Source organism: Pseudorasbora parva, chromosome 12, assembly GCF_024679245.1.
Source record: "Pseudorasbora parva isolate DD20220531a chromosome 12, ASM2467924v1, whole genome shotgun sequence".
Classification (NCBI taxonomy): domain Eukaryota; kingdom Metazoa; phylum Chordata; class Actinopteri; order Cypriniformes; family Gobionidae; genus Pseudorasbora; species Pseudorasbora parva.
Genome location: NC_090183.1, coordinates 6,923,065 through 6,944,202, shown reverse-complemented (window position 1 = coordinate 6,944,202; position 21,138 = coordinate 6,923,065). Strand labels below are relative to the sequence as shown.

The 21,138-nt window shown below is 37.5% G+C and overlaps 1 protein-coding gene across 4 annotated transcripts in view; it reads right to left on the bottom strand.

The window, feature by feature from the left end:
* nbeal1 (neurobeachin-like 1) overlaps positions 1-21,138 on the bottom strand; it is a 72,736-nt gene that overhangs the window by 2,831 nt on the left and 48,767 nt on the right. For 2 of the 4 annotated variants that reach the window (XM_067458920.1, XM_067458922.1), the window contains 26 exons: positions 19,731-19,906; positions 18,615-18,903; positions 15,134-15,445; positions 14,862-15,011; positions 14,169-14,326; positions 13,864-13,988; positions 13,650-13,773; positions 12,405-12,553; positions 12,185-12,318; positions 10,560-10,673; positions 10,368-10,463; positions 10,143-10,267; positions 9,062-9,202; positions 8,582-8,712; positions 8,038-8,147; positions 7,577-7,694; positions 6,399-6,496; positions 6,043-6,159; positions 5,858-5,947; positions 4,081-4,190; positions 3,796-3,968; positions 3,528-3,622; positions 2,717-2,833; positions 1,838-1,999; positions 1,604-1,752; positions 996-1,131 (listed from right to left, as the gene is read on the bottom strand). In XM_067458920.1, coding sequence (XP_067315021.1) covers positions 996-1,131; positions 1,604-1,752; positions 1,838-1,999; positions 2,717-2,833; positions 3,528-3,622; positions 3,796-3,968; positions 4,081-4,190; positions 5,858-5,947; positions 6,043-6,159; positions 6,399-6,496; positions 7,577-7,694; positions 8,038-8,147; positions 8,582-8,712; positions 9,062-9,202; positions 10,143-10,267; positions 10,368-10,463; positions 10,560-10,673; positions 12,185-12,318; positions 12,405-12,553; positions 13,650-13,773; positions 13,864-13,988; positions 14,169-14,326; positions 14,862-15,011; positions 15,134-15,445; positions 18,615-18,903; positions 19,731-19,906 — 3,699 coding nt within the window. The remainder of the gene's footprint in view (positions 1-995; positions 1,132-1,603; positions 1,753-1,837; positions 2,000-2,716; positions 2,834-3,527; positions 3,623-3,795; positions 3,969-4,080; positions 4,191-5,857; positions 5,948-6,042; positions 6,160-6,398; positions 6,497-7,576; positions 7,695-8,037; positions 8,148-8,581; positions 8,713-9,061; positions 9,203-10,142; positions 10,268-10,367; positions 10,464-10,559; positions 10,674-12,184; positions 12,319-12,404; positions 12,554-13,649; positions 13,774-13,863; positions 13,989-14,168; positions 14,327-14,861; positions 15,012-15,133; positions 15,446-18,614; positions 18,904-19,730; positions 19,907-21,138) is intronic. The other 2 variants (XM_067458921.1, XM_067458923.1) reach the window with 1 other exon arrangement.

The following is a 21,138-nucleotide window of genomic DNA, read 5'->3' as shown; positions in this document are numbered from 1 at the left end:
TCCTCTACAAGCTTGTTCCACTATGAACAAAAGTGACCATAGAAGGTGATATTAATGTCCGTTATAGCACCCCTTTTGGAAATGCTGAAAACGTCAAACAAATTTCATTTTGGAAAAATCACAGAGCGTCTGTGTTTATGTACAGATGTAGAGTATGTTTCGGGCTGTATTCTCAGACCAAAACATATTAACTCATCTAAAGCAGAAACCCAAATGCTGCTATTCAAGCTACTGGTATTAAAGAGGAAATCCTTGAGAACGCTTTGCATTGTTTGAAATATTAAAAAAATAGCTTCAGTGTTTTGCATGATTACCTGCACATTCACTTACATCGAAAAAAAATATCCATAAAGAAGAAAAAAAAAACATCAAAACACTCCTCTAATGATTACAGTTTTTAAATTATTCTACAATTAGCATGACACTACAAGTTATTTATTATCCCTACTACAGTTAGCTTTGTTAGTAGTATCATCTCTGCTAAGGTTACAATTCCAACTGCTAATAGAAAAATTAGTAAACCACATTTACACAATAACCACTGATTCCACAACAAATGCTCAAGTTAAAAATCCTTGGCAACGGTTTCAAAGCATGTTTTTACGATAACATGTTTGTGTGTGTATATTTTGTTATGTTTTTGTGATTTGGGGATAAAATGTCCACAGATGTTAGCTAAATCTGACAACTGTTATTGGGCATGTCTTCTAAAAAAAATTAATGATTAATTTATATGAATTAATTATGCTAAAAATGCTTATGTTTTTGGGTTCAGATTAGTCTGTAGTCCCTATTTAGATGGCTATGTAAACATGTGTACGTATCTGAACTTGACACCCGTGTGAGTGTGTGTATTTCTCTTAGATGATGTCAGGGCTGAACGTGTTCTGGTCTCTGAGGTGCAGCAGGCGTGCGGGCGATCGCACCCGAAGTGTGTTCATGAGAGGCGAGCCCTCCATCCTCTGGGTGATGTAGTTCCTGAAGGAGTTTTTTACCTCCGCCGGTTTCCCGACGCCCACCACGATCAGCTTGCCATCATTGAGTCCGACCAGCATGTGAGATTGTTCCTTGGTCACGGACACGCTCCGGATTGGCACCCGCATCGCCATCGGCGACACGCACAGAGTCAGGCTGCCATTGTAAGGAGGAGAAAGGGCGTGTTATGATAATGTTGAAAACGAATGATAAGAATCATAAAACACAATGGTGGTTGTCAGGTCTGACAAAAGCCAAGTAAAAATCCCATCCATTTTCTCCATACAGGAAATTATTTTTAATGATATCTTATAAACTGTAAAGTACTGTGAGCTACAAGGTTGTAAACCAGTGGTATATGCTTTTGTTAAAGCCATCTATATGCATTACTATATCTTAAGTAATCGGTTTAACATTTGGCCTTTCCATTAAGTACACGGTCTTGTACTTCTGTCTTTTTTTCAGATTTTTATATGACCACAATTTGTTTTATTTAGTTTACTCGATTAATCGTTTAAATAATCGACCGATTACCAAATTAATCAGCAGTGACAGCCCTAAGAGCCATTACTTTCTGATTTCAGGGAACTGAACTGGTTTCAGAAAGCTGATGCTTGTTTAAGTTCACCTGTACAGATCTCTGACAGACAGGAAACCCTGCTCGCTGCCGATGACAACATGTTCTCCTGAAACACACATGTCTGTCACCTGCTCCTTCAGAGGAGCGCTGCAAAGATGCTTCCCATTCACAGAGTACAGGTGCAGGGCGTTCTTATCCTGCAAACACGAAACACAAAGAGGATCGGTTTACACGGCACAAAAATATGTGCAGGGAGAAGAAAAACCGAACTGTGTTGGATACCTTCAGTGTGGCTTTGCCCTCTATGCAGGTGTGCACCACTAGATGCCCCTCCGAGGACACAGCCAGGTGCATGATGGACATGGGCAGAGAGCTCTCACACGGCGGCCGCAGAGAGCGCATGTACTGACCCCTCCGAACAGTGTGAATCATCACGGTTCCATCCTGTGACACACAAATACCTTCATTTTTATGGTTCTACTTTGAAATCCACTTTTCTCTTTCTCTAACCCTTAAGACGGAATTAGGAATTCTATATGTACAGTAAATTAGCTCTATAATGATTGGTTAACACAATTGCATAGTTGATGTCAAGTTGCTGAACCGTGAATAGGTGTGAGAAGTTAAAGTCCCAATTCATGTATCAATCTTAAATAGTTTTCAAAATTAGAATTACTGTCTCAAATCATAGTATGTCAAAATGAGTATATCACTTGCTGCGTTCACATGGACCCTTACAATCTGATCGTAACCAGACTGGTAGCATAATCGGAACAAAGAAAAATCATATGTAACCACGTCAATAGGAATAAATCTGATTAAAAAGAGTCTCCGCATGAAAGACCCTTGACTGGCAGGTCAACGTGCTGCTGCTTTTCTCTCTGATACAATAGGAAATTAAATTGATATGGAGGATTTTAACAGTCAATCATCTCGGATTTTAACGAGATGATTGACTGGGCAGTTTAAACTGTGACAGGATGTCTGTTAAACACGCAATCATGATGTAGTAGTTTGTTCGCAAGCTTGCCTAGTATTCTGCTACATACTCAAAAGTTTGCAATTTTCTTTACAAACACAGCATGTACTTTTAGAGCATAGTAACGGTGGATGTAAACTGGGATGCATGAAGTGTTTTTGAGTGTGAGAGACAAGTCTCACCCTTGATCCAGAGACCGCCATATCCAGCTCTGTACTGATAGACACACTCACAACTTCATCTGTGTGTCCATACAGTACCTGCACTGGCTTAGAGGACAGACCCACTGGAGCACCTCCCTACACACACACACACACACACACACACAAAAGTTAGACAAAGTCCCAACACAGCAGTAGAAATACATACCCTCTTCTTTACAATAGCAGAAATTGTATTCATTATATTTAAAACAAGTAAGCAAGCAGTTTTCAAAAGAACCTTTTCAATTAGAGGAAGGAAAAAAGGAAGAAACTACTGGAACATTGATTAAAAATGGCCAATTTGTCTAAGAAACATCACGGCAATGTCCACTCAAACTATTATTTAAAATTAATAAAATAAAATAAATAAAATCTCTACAGTTTGTTAACTTGTGCTATTATGAAATATGTATCATTATTTCCACCAACATTTTAAGCAGCACAGCTGTTTTCAGCATCGATAATAATCAGAAATGTTTCTTGAGCAGCATTTTAACATTTTTGAATGACTTCTGAAGTATCATGTGACACTGAAGATTGGAATAATGATGCTGAAAATTCAGCTTTGATCACAGGAATAAATGACATATTACAATATATTCACTTAGAAAATAGTTATTTTAAACTGTAAAATAATTTCACTATATTACAGTTTTAGAGTATGTATGATCAAATAGATGCAGCCTTGGAATTTTTTACAAATTTATACATTAAAGACATTTGATTGGGCTATAAAAATATACTTCTGTTTTGGAATGAACCACGACTGACCAACAGAACAGAAACGCACCTGCTGTAGCACCTGCCACACCATACAGGTGGTGTCTCTGGAGCCAGAGATCAGGTGAATCCCAAAGTGATCTGTGGCCAGGCACGTTATGATGTCTGCCGGGACAGAAAAATATAGACAAACATACACAAGTTAGCAGAACTGTTTCCTGCAACTCAAGGTTAAAGTGAGAACATACAATCTGCATACAAATTGCGTTTATTAATGAAATAAATTTAAAAAAAGAAAGAAGAGGAAGGTCAAGAGAAGCAGGGAGAGTTTGCATTACCCATGTGGCGGATATGTTGCCCGACTGTTTTGCCCTTGACAAGTGATGTCACTCTCAGGCTGTTGTCCCAGTGGCCTCCACTGAAGAGCAACTTCCCGTCATGAGACACAACAAACAGATGAGCTGTGATTTCAACTCCGGGAGAGAACGGCCCTGATAGAAACCTCTGAGTCCTACAGAGAGAGAAAAAGTGTGCTTGTTGATGTGTCGTTTATTTTAAAGGAAGTGCAGGGCAGCAACAGGATCTTTCCAGGATGTGAGACGTTAACCATTAGAGAGACTCACTTTGGACTGGCTACGGTGGGGTCTTTGATGAAGGTGAAATAGTTGGATATGTTCTTGTCGTAGGGAAGCCAGCCATGAGTTCCCATCAAGCAGTTGTGGCTCAGTGTTACCTTGATGGCCCAAATGATGAGAGTATTAAACATTCATAATAAGCAGAAACGTATTATTAAATACAAAGTAGAACAGTATTGGCATTAATGCATTTATGTATGATTTAAGGATTATGTACAGTTATGATGGCCATTTTTGTAAAATGAACAATGTTGGGGATATTAGGACTCCAACAGTACATAGAAAAGTATATAATTTTTTTTATTACACGGCTCTGTGAAATACTTGATTCTGATTGGTCAATCGCGCATTCCAGCGGTATGTTATTTCCAGATAACACCCGCTCATACGGGTACTACGAGTTATCTTGACCGGTACTACTTCTATGCTTAACGCTGGCGCCATCTTGTGGCTCAAACAACCGTGGGTTACAATGGAAGACTCCAAGGCAGGTTTCCTTTATAACGTTTTTAATATAGATATTTTTCTTTCACAAACGCATCGTTTCGAATCAGAAGGCTCTATTAACCCATCGGAGTTGTGTGGAGCACGTAATTTGACGGACAGCTGCATTTTTTATGGACTTCAAACACAACTACAACTACTGCTGGGATTAACGTTAGCCTGGACTTTTTAAATATAACTCCGATTGTATTTGTCTGAAGGAAGAATGTCATATACACCTACGATAACTTGAGGGTGAGTAAATCATAGGCTTGGTTTCATTTTTGGGTGAACTAACCCTTTCAGCATTCATTTTCAACATTTAGCAAGGGCATATGGCAAATCTTCAGCAATAGATAATGGCTTAAAGCAGGTTGGAACTGTTTTTCTTCGCGGAAGCTTTGCGTAAGAGCTAATCAAATATTTAATCTCAAGACAATATTTTGTGTCTAATAATTATTTATTTGAGACTAGTAGCCGTGTGAGTGTGCCTCCGCTTCGCGTCGGGTTCCTGATCACTCTGTCGGGGTTTATTCTGCGATAACAACCGGCTGGGTGTACATTATCCCTTACTTATATAAATACAAAATAGACTCAAATCTTTTTTTAATTAATTTTAATATGTATATATTTCATTACAATGTGCATTGATACATTGTTCAAAATGATACAGGAACATTCATAAAATATTTATTTTAAAAAATATGTTAGTGTGATCAGACACTATATTATCTTACTTATAAAATAAATTTTTTTTAATTAATTAATTTGTTTAAAATAATCTGATGAAAATAATTGTATGTATATATATATATATATATATATATATATATATATATATATATATATATATATATATATATATATATATATATATATATATATATATATATATATATATATATTATTGTATATTACTTTATAATTACCGGTATATATTTTTACAAATTAATATTTGTATACATTTTGCAATGATAACATGATAAAAAAATATATTATGTTAGGGTGACAGAACAATATCTAAATTATTTGAGTCAAAATAGTTATATATATTTATAACTATTACACAAGTGTGTGTGTGTGTGTATGTGTGTGTGTGTGTGTGTGTGTGTGTGTGTGTGTGTGTGGACTGATTAAATGCACACATTAAGACAAGGGTACCTAATTAAAAAAATAAAATAAAATAAAATAACAGGGTCAATTCTGATGTTACAGTATGTCTTTAAACATGTCTTTTCACATGTCACATGTCTAAGACATGGCTAATGAAGCCCAGACTTACCAGAGTATCTGGACTCCCCTGCGAGATAAATGAATGTGATTGGTTCTTAGGGACAACAGCTTTGACCAGTGGTACATTGTCACTGATGCCCTAAAACACAGTGATGGAACACAGAGATGAAAATCAGTCCACAGCTGCCACTTAACAGTACAACACATAAATAAAAGGACTGCCAATTTAGTCACCTCAATGAAGAATGATTTGAGTTCTGTGAGGTGTTCAAAAATGTTGAGAGGGCAGGAGTCCAGACGAGTTCTCCTCTTCTCTAGCTCCTCCAGAGAGAGACGCATGGGATGGGGCTCCTGAAATCACATTAACACAGAGCAGCTTACAAACCAACAAATGTGCCTTCATGTTTATGTCATCTCTACACTAGTGCTATGCATTTAACATTCAAAAATGAATATTCTTTCATCATTTATTCACAAATCAAGTTAAAAACTAAATGAGGGAGAGTAAATGACAATTGTATGTTCTGGTCTCCATCTGAGCATGTAATAACACTGCCTGTATGTCTGAAGAAAGCATCAGTGTGTCGTACCTTCAGTAACTGGCACGGTGTCTGTCCAAAGTTACTGATCATGCCTTCTAGAGCTTTCCTCTCCTTCTCATCTGTAATGGCATCCAGATCAACAGCCCCTAAAATATGCAGAGACAATATTAGTGTATTTAATTGTTGCACTATACTAATTATATGTGCACTATAAACGTAAGTGATCATTAGCAGTCATTATCGAAAATAGACACCAACAGGTTGATCAGGACCCTGATGTGAAACTGACCAGTTTTATTTCACCCTAAAGGAAAAAAATTTGTGTGAAAATGACAGGCTGACAATTTTATTACATGGATACTTACCAAATAAATAAATAAATAAATTCATTAATTAATAAGGGTGTATAAAATATTGATACATTTTGAAATTATTTCATTAAGTGTGAATAAAGAGACAAAAAAGAAAAAAAATATATATATATATAAAAAAAAAAAAAAAAATATATATATATATATATATATATATATATATATATATATGCAACTACGGTTTCTATTAAAACCATAGAAATGTTTTTGCAGTAGAAATGATTTTATTAAATGCTTTAAACAAAATCAATAAACTGTAGCTGTAATAAAATTAAGTCCTTCATAAAATAAAATTACAACATATCCACTAAAATGCCACAGTTAATAGTTAATGAGCACGTTTTCATGCACACTAATACACTGACAACTACTAAAACTCATCTTATTGAAATAACCTGATTTACCAGTTTACGTTCAAATTAAAAATGCAGGTAAACTGCATTTACAAGACTCTATAAAACAAATAAAAAAAGATTCCCTGGTAGTAAAGTCAAAACATAAGCATCAGTGTATTTTACTCAGAGTACTCTGTTTATTTGTGATTGAGTTGTGAAGTTAAATAAAGCATTAAAAACCCCAGAGTATTTCAAAATGTCAATGGGAAACTTGCTCATTCCTCTCTCATATTTCAAGTTTCTACAACCTTCCTCTCCATCCACTTGTCCTTTGGCTGCATGAGATGAGATGTTATATTTTTTAGGTCAAGAAAAAGTCTGAGTTTGCGTTGTATTTCGCTACTGCGAAACACTGGGTGTGGCTGGATGAGCTTAAATCTGTTGTATAAGGACGCTTTCCTGTCCTGTCTCACATCTCATATGCACTTCAGAAAGTTTAGCTGTATGAAGAACGTCATACCTTCATATGTGCAGTAATAGAAGACATTAAGGGCCTCCACTGCAGCTGGGCCCCTCTGTTTATAGCCAAAGATCAGATCAATCCATTCATGCAGATGGGCTGACACATACTCTGATTCCTGAGCAGAGACACACAACATCCACATCAGGAAAACGGTCACATGCGAAGCCTCCAAACCAATATTTCTCTAAGGATAAACCTGGGGCCATTAGCCTTTATGAGAGGAATCTGTCAGGAGGTGGCTGGGAAAGACTCTTTTGTCGTTCTAGTTTTTTAACCTTTCACAAAGCCATTTCTCACTGCTTCGTGCTTAATAGGACAGAAGCAGCAGAGGAATTGAGAAGAAAAAAGAGAAACAGATACTAAGAGAGGACCATATTCAATTACAAATTCCTCCCTGGAGGCTCTCTATTGAGGTTAGTGGAGAAGAGCTGTGATGAGGTCATCAGAAACGGGCTCACCAGGGCTTTGCGGTGCTTGTTGATGAAATCCTCGGGAGATTTGGCCCATTTAGGCAGGATGACATCATTTACCCTCTCTTTAGAGATCTGCAAGCGACCCAGGTCAAATCCTACAATGAGAGAGAAAAGGAGACGATACGATAAAAAGGATTTTAAGTGGAAGGGATAGGTTTTAAAAAGCGTTTTTTTTCTGAATTGACCTGCATTCAATTTTCAAACAAAGCAATTTATCTCTTCTTGGATTTTTGTCAGAAGTGTGCATGCAAAGTTGAGACACATAAATGTTTTTGGCTTTTGTGTTGGGGTCATACTGACTTTTGTTTTTCACAATTTTTTTTAACACAACAGGTAGGTTAAAAAGCTTTACTGGCAACACTATCTCAACCAATCGTGTGATTTTAGGGCGGGAGCATGTGTTGAAATAAATTAAAGAAAGTGTGAGTTTTTGCTATTCTTAACTTTTTTTTCTAAAAGTTAGAAAACTTCTAGAAAAATTTTTCTAGAAGTTTCTCTGAGAAATGTTTACTCTGCTGCCTCTGCTCACCGTTCTGGTTCTCCAAGAACTCTGGGAAGTAAAAGAATTCTGGGATGAGCTCTTTGACATCGTTGGGATTGTCCATGAGGGTCTGCCAGGTAGCAGGAATGGAGTGAAACTGACGGTCAGCACAGTCAAACCTGCGAAGATGATTTAAAAGCCATAAACATAATTACATATGACTGCCCATGTTTAAATATTAATCAATCAATAACCAATCATAACAGAGGCCAATCTTAAAGGTACAGTAGCAAAAACAAACTGCTTAATTCTAAGGATCAGAGAGAGAGAGGAAAATGGTAATGAAAAACCATTAAACCATATATGAAAAATTATTAAAAATAATCCTGTAAAAAAGGATAATCCTAAAAAATAAATCCCATTAAATAAAAAGTTGTGATTTGGTTGACAAGCGACACAAGAGAACGGATTGAATTACACTGACAACAAACAAAAAGGTAAAAAAGAAGAAAAGCAGACAAGCATCACCTGCCGCTCTGCAGCTGGATGTGCAGGGATGTGAAGGGTTCGACTCTGATGAGGTAATGCATGACTCCAGCGGCGTTCGAGTAGTGCGTGCCGTAGTGGAAACGGTCTATGGTGCCCGTGGGGTCTTCAAAACTCTCATATCTGCAGATCATTTACAACCATATTTATCAATTGCTGCCGCAAAATCAACTTTCAAAACATTTCCTCTTTTCCAAAACCTAGTGAGCTGCTTCACTGTCTAAATGGGAATCATCCTACAAAATGAGCACACTGCAAATGCAGTTTGCAGTGTATGAAGTGACTGAGAACTGACTGAGTTCTGGGCTGACTGAGAACCTAATGAAGTGACTGAGAACACCACAAGAGACCAGTGTTTCACAAACTACTAAAACCATGAACAAATTGTTTTCGGAAACTGAAATAAAGCTTAGCCATTTTGTCTTAGACAAACATTTTAATTAAACAACTGAAATAAGTTTAAATTAAAGGCTAAATTAAAGGCTTTATTTTAAAAGTTATTGAAAAAAAAATTGAAACAAAAACACTGCTAACTTATAACCAAGTTGTTCCTCACAATGCATTCTAGGATTGCATTATCTGTGAACGATACATGCTGCTGGATTTAACAAATAATACAACTGAAAAATGTATAAAACTGAAATTTTGCACCCTACTATTAGGTAAAGCTTTCAGAGCGGGACCATACCATCGATGTAACAATGTTGCCTAGGTAGGCATCTAAATAGTGTTTGGAAGAGTTGTTTTTGTTAACTAAAACTAACTTTACTAACTATTAGAAATAATTTCGTTAATTGACATTAAGTTGAAATAAAATTGTAATATTATTTGAAAAATTTAAACTTAAAAACTAAAAAGCTAAATAAAAAAAATTACTAAAACAAACTAAAATGAAAATAAAAATAAAAATAATTCAACATTTGAATAAATACTATAATAGTATATATATAAATAACACTGGTTATAGATTAGACAGTGCGAACTGATTACTGAGACTTCTATCTTTGTCGAGTTGTAAGGACAGAGAACAACACAAAGACATAAACATAAGACAGAAACACACTTCTCTCTGACGGCTTTGGCATTCCTCTCGTTCAGCACGGCCACAGGTTTAGAGAGATCTCTGAACACCCGTGGATCAGACAGATCCAGCTCCTCTGACGTATAATCTGACAGGATCCAGGGGAACTAAAAACATGTATGATCATTTAGTTAATAAATGAACTCTGATGTGTGACCATACCACAGTTCAAACAGAATCACGAGTGTGTGTGTAAATGTCACTCACCACAGGATACTGAGCCAGATCATTATACGTCCTTCCTGCTATAGTGTTTAACTGCATCAGGTAGTCAAAGTTTGAGATCTCCCTGTTCACCCATTTCTGATGACAGAGAGAAGTGAAAGTCAGTACGTAATCAGCTCTAAAATTGCAGTGTCTATATACTTCATCAAATCCTAAACTGAGAGTGCTTCATACGTCTGCAGTGACCTGTGTGAGTCCAGACGCTTTGAGCAGCTCCTGCGGTGAGTGAGTGGCCTGAAGAGAGATGGAACGCAGCAGCAGCATCCGACTGTACACTTTATTGCGCACCTGTCAATCAAACCCAGAAACAATTTTGAGAGACTGAATAAAATAAGGTGGGAACATTGACAAATAAAAATAGGTCTCATTCACCAACCCTCGTTCACACCCATTTGCACACCAATGTTTCCCCCTGCACAAATCATAGATATGTACAGCTGGTAAATGAGAGGTCTGTAATCTGCTTTCTCTACAAAAAGGTGTTTTTTGAGTTTGAACAGGTTTTGAGGATTGCGCAGCTGGCATTGCATGAGGATCTTGTTGTAAATGCTTTTCGTTGCATCTTTAGAGAGTGTAATACGTTTGCTGAGTAACGGAAGACAAGATCGTGAGGGCAGCCATCATATAGAGATGGTTTGAGCTTATTTTATGCAAATGACTAACCTTGAGAAAATGGCTGCTCATTTAGAATACTACAAATTTATTAATATTACAAATTAATGATGGAGGGAGGGAACAAATTCATGTGCGTATGCACGTGTTGTGAACTAGGCAAGAAGTTCTACTGAGTGCAAAAGTATGAATAATTCAACTATTGGTGAATGAGACCTGATGAGTGTTAAATCATGCACATAATTTTTATTTGTATTTTCATGTGACATAGTAATTGAATCAAAATAATTTCCCCTCCCTCTTGCAGTGACATCTCATCGGTTCTCTGATGATGTGTTTACTGAAGGGTGGGACAACCTGTCAGTCACATGACATGCGATCAACCAATAGAAAACTACAACCATCCAATCAATTCTCCACGGACAAAATCAAGCCTACGTGCGCTATCATACACCCTGCACAATACGGCACCAGGCATGACGCAAGTTTTTATCGTTAGTTTCAGCTCGACGCAGTTGTCATTGTCACGTTAAATAGCAAATGGTTTTTTGCCCATTTGTGCACTTATGTGCATGCATGGGTATTGGTACATTGATATTTAAAGCAAAATTGTATTTGTTATTTAAAGGGGGCATTAGTAATATGCGCCTACAGGCGGGTCCACAACACACGTACACTATGTTTATTACACACACAGGGACACGCAGCAGAACGCAAACATTTTTAAATATATATTTAAAAAAATGACCACCATTTTTACGACCATTTTTCCCATCATTAAACTAGCAAAAATGGATTCGGACACACCCAGAGTGCACTTTAGACAATGAGCTTAAATCGTTCAAAAAGGGCCCTACAATTTTTTCACTTGGATATACATCATAATAGGGAAGAAAAGATTATCGCAACTTCCATTTCATGATGACTTGCGACAATCCTGTAGACCAATCACAAACTGGCTTTTCCACATGGCGCACTATTAGCGTATTTAACACGATGACGAATAGAGAAGTGATGGATCATTGTCTGATCTGTTGAAGGACTATCCAATTGCATATAGAGTCATTTGAATTGTGCTCATTGATCACGTCTCTTGAAGTAGAAAATACATAGTAGACTCTCCAGACCGGCGTTCAATCTTAAAAGATTGAGCTTGGTCTGTTGATAGCCAGAGAAACATTTCTGACCTCTTTCTTGAAGTTCAGAAAGTAGTTGGTCTGGTCGATGAGAAAGATCTCTAACGCTGAGCGTCGGAGGTTGTATCTGCGCAGGTGGATCTCTCTGATCTGAGACAGAGGCCATTTAAAGTCTTGACCTACACCTGGAAATGGAGAACATCAATTTCATCTCTTTCCTCACATAGATGACCTTTGAACTTCACACTGCACTTTCCCAATTTCTCCTCACCTTCCTCTTTCTCTGCGCTGCTGTCGTAAAAGTAGATGTGTTGTGTGGTGAGCTCAAGACGACCCGGATAGACGTCAACCACTGTGACCAGCTCACAGTCCTCTGAGATCACCAACTTCTCCTTTTGACCAGCCTCTTCGGAATCAGCCCTTAGAGAATGACAGCGAGTTGTTCACATACACAACAATTTTATAAAGAAATTAATAGTTTTATTCCATAAACATACAATAAATTGAAAAAAAGTGAAAGTATTTTTTTTTAATTCAAATAATTTCTATTTTTTAGATCATAAATAATGTTTTTTTTTCTATTTAATGCATCCTTGTGAAGCATAAGATTTTCAAAAAGTGATTAACCACCTTAACGTTAATGTCAAAATGTAAACAGACTAAGTTGCTGTTTAAACAAACAAAGGCATTTACACCGATCAGGCATAACATTATGACCGGTGAAGTGAATAACACTGATTATCTCTTCAGCACGGCACCTGTTAGTTGGTGGGATATATTAGGCAGTAAGTGAACATTTTGTCCTGAAGGTTGATGTGTTAGAAGCAGGAAAAATGGGCAAGCATAAAGATTTGAGTGAGTTTGGCAAGGGCCAAATTGTGATGGCTAGACTATTGCTGGGTCAGAGCATCTCCAAAACGGCAGCTGTAGTGGAGTGGTCCGATTCTGCAGTGGTCAGTCTCTATCAAAAGTGGTCCAACGAAGGAACAGTGGTGATCCAGCGACAGGGTTATGGGTCAAGTGGTACTCACTGCAGAGTCAAGCGACATTCAGCTCCTCCTCTCTGGAGCTCCAATGGGGTGGAGGGATGGAGTTGTGGGTAGGGTTAAGGTGTGGTTGGATATTCTAGCTCCACCCATTAGGCACCCCTCCTCTCTGGAATTCTAGTGGGGAGGAGCTACATGTACGCCCCAGCTATTTGCTCTGCAGTGAGCAGCCTCTCTCATGGGTGGCCAAGGCTCATTGATGCACGCCGAATCAGGGCTATTTTGGCAGCAAAAGGAACTAGGATGGTCATAATGTTATGCTTGATCAATGTATACCCAAAAAGCAAAAATAATTGTATCAATCATTTTTTGGCAAAAAATTTACTCATTTACAGATTATTTAAGGAGTTTCCATGAGATTGCACATTTCTTGTTGTCTGTCCATCTCTCTTATTATTGAGTAAACACGTGTTTTTGTATTGAGCTCCAGTAATTGGCTTTTTCTCCTGTTCGTCTAAACTGAGACTCACTGATTGGCCGATGCAGGATCCTCCTCCAGGAGTTCCAGGATGTCATCCTCCAGATCACTGACCTTCACCTGCTTCACTGCCTCTAACAACAGTGACTCAGCGTTTACCTGCTTGTGCTGCACACCTGAGGTAACACACACAAAACCAGCTATTTTCCCAAATCCAAGTCACAAGATTCATATAAATGAATTTATATGTGTGTAAAATATCTTACCCAGGTTGTCTCTCAAGGCACTGGCCTCCTTGTGGGGGTCAAAGTTGTAATTTCGTACCAATTTAAGTCGCATACGGGAGTAGTTCTCAGCGCTAGAGAGTTTCCAGTGTGTATCCTTCTGCTGCCTGCCAAACAAAACCAGCTGCCTTACAGACCACATTTTTTAAAATAGCCAATTGCTTTTAGTCCATTACACCATGGGAAAAACACATTTCATTAGTCTTTAAACGTGTACACATCCACCTACACAAACACAACATCCACTCTTGATCTCTGCGACAACTACACACAGAAACAACACTCACTTGTCCACCCAGGGTCCTCTTTCACAGAAGAGTCCTCTGCGCGCTGCCCTCCACTGCCTGAGGATGGCGCTGTTTTGCGTGTGGATTTGTTTCAGCATGCTGTTGTACCTCAGGTTCTCCTGACGCCCACGACGACTGAACGGTTCCACAAACTGCTCCTGAAGGACAATGAAATGTTTATGAACGTCTGATACGTAAATTATGCATTCAATTTTAAGAAAAAATCTATTCGCTGCCTTTCAAGCAGGAGATTTGCCTTTTTGGGTTGGTGAGATTTCAGATGAGTCTCTTCTGCTCACCAAAGCTGCATTTATTTAATCAAAAATACAGTAAAAACAGTAATAGCGTGAAATATCATTACAATTTAAAATAACTGTTTTCTATTTGATTATATTTTAAAATGTAGTTTATTCCTGTGATAAAAGCTGCATTTTAAGCATCATTCCTCAGGTCTTCAGTGTCACATGATCCTTCATTCTAATATGCTGGTTTGCTGCTCAAGCAATATTTCTTATTATTATCAGTTCGTGGAATACATTTTTTAGGATTTCTTTGCTAAAAGGCAAATTCAGTAAGAAAATAAATGTATGAAAAAATGTTTGTTTGTATGTGTGTGTGTGTGTGTGTGTGTGTGTGTGTGTGTGTGTGTGTGTGTGTGTGTGTGTGTGTGTGTGTGTGTAGATGTTTTGCTACCTGGAAGCGTATCTTGCTCTCTCCTCTCTCTCTGTCCCTGCGGTGCAAATTGAGCATGAATGCCTCATAACAGTCCTTCCAAAAAAGGGCCATGTTCTCATGACCCTGACTAAACGTCTCGATCTCATATTGCTTCATGTAGGGGATAATCTGACGAAACAGAAAAACTACATTTAGATTTACAAACTAGAAGAGCATAGTACTTGCGATAGAAATTAATTAGGAGAGTTCGACCAACATTAAATTATAATACAGTTATACACAGCTCTCACATATTTATCCAAATAGACCCTCCACTCCGGGGAGCTGCAGTACAGCTGGAAATCCTCAAAGAAAGACGGACTTCCGTTGGTGTCGGGGAGGGAAGGTAGGTGCAGCTCCATGTACAGGAGTTTGTGGACTTTAGACAGGAGGGTACGGAGAAGAGGCACTAAAAACGAGTAGGTCTCCTCCGTCCGTTCCTCGTTCACGGAGCGCCTGAGGATTTCCTCCACGCGGCCCAGAAGATAACAGGCCTCGTCCTGAGAGTCCACCGTTTTTGTTTGTAAGATGCCATTCAGTTTGGCAGTAGCCATGGCACACACCTGCCGGAAATGAAGAACAAACAGTGTAAATAGATTAAAGATTTAAAGTATTTGTATTGGAGCATGTTTAGGAGTACTAATACCAATATATACTACCGTTCAAAATCTGGGGTGGTACGATTAAAGTTTGTATGTGTTAAGTATTATTATTTGATACATCAGGCTTATAGACAATATGGAGGTCACAACCGAAGAAGGAAAGGCCCAAACTGAGCAAAAGAATGCAATTTGGTGCAGATGTTGTTATTTATATGGCCAAAAAATAAAATGAAATTCTTACAGGTCGTAACATTGACATTAACACCCGCCAACCTGCCAAATGCGGGTGTATTTCAGTAGTGGCGTGTAACACAGTCACTCCTACTAGCCACTTTGCCGGGTTGAATTTTATATTTAACATATTTTTTTCGATTGTAGTCTTTTAAAAAGGCATCTGAAAAAATAAACTAAGTGTTTAGTGTTAAAGTGTTGTCAATAATATTGATTTTCAATTTTACATTTTGATACTGAAATATCTGAGACATTTCCAATTCTCATTTTTCGCTGATTAAAACATGACACCAGCTGCACTTTTTTCCTCTCTCATCTCTCCGACAGTGAGTTGACACACACACCGCCTCCCCTCACTTACTCATTTAATTAGCTCTGCATTAATATTGCTGGTATTACAAGGCTTCAATTTTGCAGTGGGATTGCGCGTATTGAGACAATCACACCCAAGCTAACATAAAGCCCTCCCAGTACTAAACTGAGTTCTTTTCCGCTGTTTATTGCATTTAAACAGTCCAGGGTATATGCAGGAATCCTGAAGTTAATTTCAAGACCTTTTTAAGACTTTTTAAAGACCTTCTCAAAATATTTTAAGACATCATTGCACTTTCTAATCGGCAACAAACCTTTAATAAACAGTTGTAGTCGAATGTAGACTTAAAATCTCCATCGTAGGCCAATTTTGTATCGTTTATATTGCATATCTGTTTCGCAACGTATGGAGGGCGACACATTACCTAACTGCGCATTTCGCAAAATACATGACGTCACCTGTAGACAGCGCTCGCCAGGGATGGAAATGAACTTTTATCAAATTCTACCAATCAATGTTTTTACCAGCCACTTTTTTGTTTTTAACCGACAATGTGTAACTGCATGTGAAAATTAATACTACAAGCTCTACAATACTTAAGCAGTTTATTTAATCTGAAGTCTCAATGAAATTTTGAAATTTCATTTTGACATTTTCAAAATGATTTGTGGTCTTTTATGGCTTCCAGTTTTATGGTTTTTAGTCCCAACAATGAAACTTTTCGTTCTGGCATTCGTTGACAACATACCGAGCAGAACATTGTCAGTAGGGATGCACCGAAATCAAAATTCTTGGCCGAAACCAAAAAAAAAAGAAACCAAAGCCGAAAACCGAAAAATAAAATTCAAACTAAAATGTTTAACTCTACCTCACTCATGTGTACATTAAATAATAATGCACAGGCCTACTGGCCAGCAGAAATTGAATAAAGTAATCAAATGTAAAATAACTGCATTTTTAACTGTTTAAATGAAAGATTAATCCTTATTAAACTTACAAAAGCTATTCAATCAAGAGCATTGTTTAATGTCAAACTAAATATAAGGACATCACTCAGGCAGCATCAAAGGCTACTGCGCCTTTAAGACCTGAGGCAGGGATATGCTCGTCTTTCTCGACTGTGCATATTATACAGTTCACTTAAGGCATATTCAGACTATGTCTGCTAGGATACTCAAGATGGACATGTTGACATACTTCTTGTGCGAGTTTGTCCGTTTTAAGCGCAAGACTTGAAAGAGAACTCAATATTTGCGCACTGTGAGACGAGTGCGCGCTCTCGGATGATGCACAGCGTCAGATCTTCTCTCAGCGCGCGCGAGTCTCACAGCACGTCTTCACGCAAGTGATGACAGAGAAAATGACTGGTCATTTGCGCACATACGGCAGCACTCGCATGCATTGAACAAAGTTTACAAAGAGGTGAAACAGCTCGGTAGGTGAAGCGAGTTTACCCGCCACAACTCAAAATCAGCCGCATTTGGCTGGTGGCGGTGCTAATGTCCATCCCTGGCGCGCGCTCCGAGCCGATCTCAGACTGAGCGCCCCGTTGTTTTTTAATACTTATGGGGATGAAAATAAATATATTCATAAATCCTTTTTGGAGTCAAACTCTTTTGACAAAGCTTGAACAAAATACTTTCAAAATTTAAGACTTTATAAAGCCGTGATAAGACTTTTTAATACTTTATAAGGGTCTTAATTTTCCCAAAATTGATTTATCACCTTTTAAGACTTTTCAAGACCCCGCGGATACCCTGCAGTCATATCCACACAAAATAATGTCAAAATGCCAGTCTTCATGTATTCATTTTAACACGGTTAGTTGTGTTTTGAGTGAACATAAACAGTTGAGAAAGAAGCAGAATAGCATATGTGTAGCAATTTAATAGATCAGTGTGTCAGGTCTTAAAAGTGACAGCAGCCTAATATAACTACTGCCAAACTATGAGATAGTACTAAAAATATCTATATGGCAGTTTTCCCCATGGCATCGATGTCAAAACTGTAGCCAGTGAAAATGCTGAGTGGCTAGTAACTTTGGTAAACCACTAGCCACAGTGACTGATGAGCAAAAAAAATCAGGCCCTGATTGTAATGTAAATAAAAGACATCTTTATAACAGTACAGCAGAATATTTGCATAAAATGCATATAAATTCCAGTTGTCATTCTATATCTCCCAATTATATGTCTTAGTAAGTTAGAGTTTAAATGCTTAGTTGTATGATCAAAGATCTAGTTTTTACTGTGGGAGAAAAAACATATAATGCAACACAATACAATGATGATTGAGAAATGTACAAGTAAATGTTCCTCAAAAGCCTGATGTATTTGATACATTGACCTTTTACTATAAACTAGATTGGATATAAAGAATCTATCTACTAACTCTAAGTAACTTTGCAACTGCATGTCAACGTATTCCATTAACCCTAACCTTAACATAATAGACTACTAATACTCTAATGAGAGTCAGCTGACATGCAGTTGCAAAGTTACTTATAGTTAGTAGAATGTCTAAAGTGGACCATCAAAATAAAGTGTTTTCAGCAAGTGTTTTGACCACAGGCTTATGAGCTCTCACCTGCGGATCTTCCTGAGCCATGAACCCGAGCAGCAGCCGTAGCCCCACCTGAGACAGCTGTAGCCACTGCGTTCCTGAGGCATACCACACCATCAGCCCGTCCATCAGAGTCACCGTCTCCTCCAGAACCTTCTCAGTCCATAGGGCGGGATTCACCAGACCCTCAGCCTGCAGGAAGTCCTGCACCACGTGCAGCAGACGCACTGCATTCTCTGTGTGCTGCGGCAGCGTGGCCGTCGTCGCCTCTCGGTTGTCCGTTACGGCCCATTCCAACATCCTCTCCATCAGACTGGAGAGAAAGAGGGTAGCAAACGCATTATCACCAGTTGTTCAGATCCACAAAAACTTTAATTGTATTTAGTAGACATTTTGAGGGCAGAAATCATTGACCAAATTTGTGATGTTTAATTAACGCTTCTCCTATGGTGCCTTTTTACTGTGTCTGTGTATATTTCGTGCACACAATGTGGATATGATGCTCTTTATAAAATGTCTTTATTTTTTGATTAACTGAGTTTTAAGCTTATGCTATTTTCAGTTCAAAACTTCATTAAACATTATTTCTACACAATAATCGTAATAAGCTTTGTACTTAATTACTTTTGATAAAAAACAAAGTCTCAGCTTTCAAGTTCTGTAAATTTTATAATGAAATTAAAAAAACAAACATGTTTTTTTTTTATGTTACATTTACCTCAGGAAGTCCATAAACTAATTAGTCAGCTAGGAAAAAAAAAACCTCTAAAGAGCATTTAACAATATTATTCTTGTGTTTGAATAAATATGTCTTGAAAACAAGTTATTATAGCCAGCATTTAAATGTTTTTATTTTAATAACAAATTGGGGAAGACTTATTATTATATAATATTTTTATCATTAAAAAGTTGATTTAAAAACGGCCCCATGTAGATTCATGTTGTATACAATCTTTTTTATGTGAGAGTTGATTATTAAATATGAAATAATTATATTAAAAGTATTTGTATGTGTGTGTTTTTGATAATATATTTAAAACTTAAAATAAAAACTTCATTCATAAAAAAAATCCTTCATTTATGTGCATCATTAGTATTAAGCAACAGTTCCAGGGAAACTAATCTGAACTGTAGTCTCACCTGAGTTTGATGTGGTCGACGGGCAGCAGCAGCTCATTGGCAGTGCCCAGTTTGGTGAGGGCGGAGAACACCTGACCCCTCTCCAGCCAGGCAGTGTCGTCTGACCCCTCCACACCTCTCCACATGACACACAGCACAATCTCCAACAGCAGACGAGCCAACTCCTCCTCCGTACGCTGGGCGGAAAATCAATCAATCAATCAGTCTTATTTGAAATGAAAAGACATTGGTTTCTGGGTTTTTTTTTTTTTTTTTAATTACAAATTTTTTTCAATTTTTTTATTGTTCATAGTGTTAACTAAGTCCTACAAAGTCCTCCATTTTACTACAATTATATTTTAATTATATGTAATACAAATATATTTAAATATGAATTTCTGATTGTTTTAACTAAAATACAGTAAAAATAGTAATATTGTAAAATTGTAATTATCAACAATGAAAACAGTTCATATATCTTTGTTTACACCATACTTTTTCAGGTTTCTTTAATAAATGGAAAGTGCATGAAAAATTGCATTTATTTAATACAATTTTGTTACATTATGTGTAAGTGTCTTTACTTCACTTTTTTTTAATCAACTTAAAGGGTTAGTTCACCCAAAAATGAAAATTATTTCATTAATTACTCACCCTCATGTCGTTGGACACCCGTAACACCTTCGTTTATCTTCAGAACACAAATGAAGATATTTTTGTTGAAAGCTGATGGCTGAGAAAGGCCTCCATTGGCATTCAGTATATTTCCACTGACCCACTCACAAGACCCATAAAGGCACTAAAGACGTCTTTACAAAGTCCATCTCACTACAGGGGCTGTACAATAATTTTACAATGCGACGAAAATAGTTTCTAAAAAAATCTAAATAATGACTTTACCCGCCAAGTTATTGTCTTCCGTGTAGGTCTCGGACGTGAACTCACCTGGAACTCACGCGATGCTCCTCTTCCGATTCGAACTGTGGAGCTGCGTCATATTCTCGTGTATGCGTTAAGTTCACGTCAATAATTTGGTGGATTAAGTCATTATTTTGATTTTTGTGCGCACAATAACTATTTTCGTCGCATTGTAAAATTATTGTACAGCCCCTGTAGTGAGATGGACTTTGTAAAGACGTCTTTAGTGCCTTTTATGGGTCTTGTGAGTGGAAATATACTGAATGCCAATGGAGGCCTCTCTGAAGCCTTTCTCAGCCATCAGCTTTCAACAAAAATATCTTCATTTGTGTTCAGAAGATGAACGAAGGTGTTACGGGTGTCCAACGGCATGAGGGTGAGTAATTAATGAAATAATTTTCATTTTTGGGTGAACTAACCCTTTAATGAGTCCTTGCTCAATAAAAATATTAATTATGAACAGTAGTGTAAACTAGAATGTACAATTCCTGAAGAAATTGTGAGTGGTGCT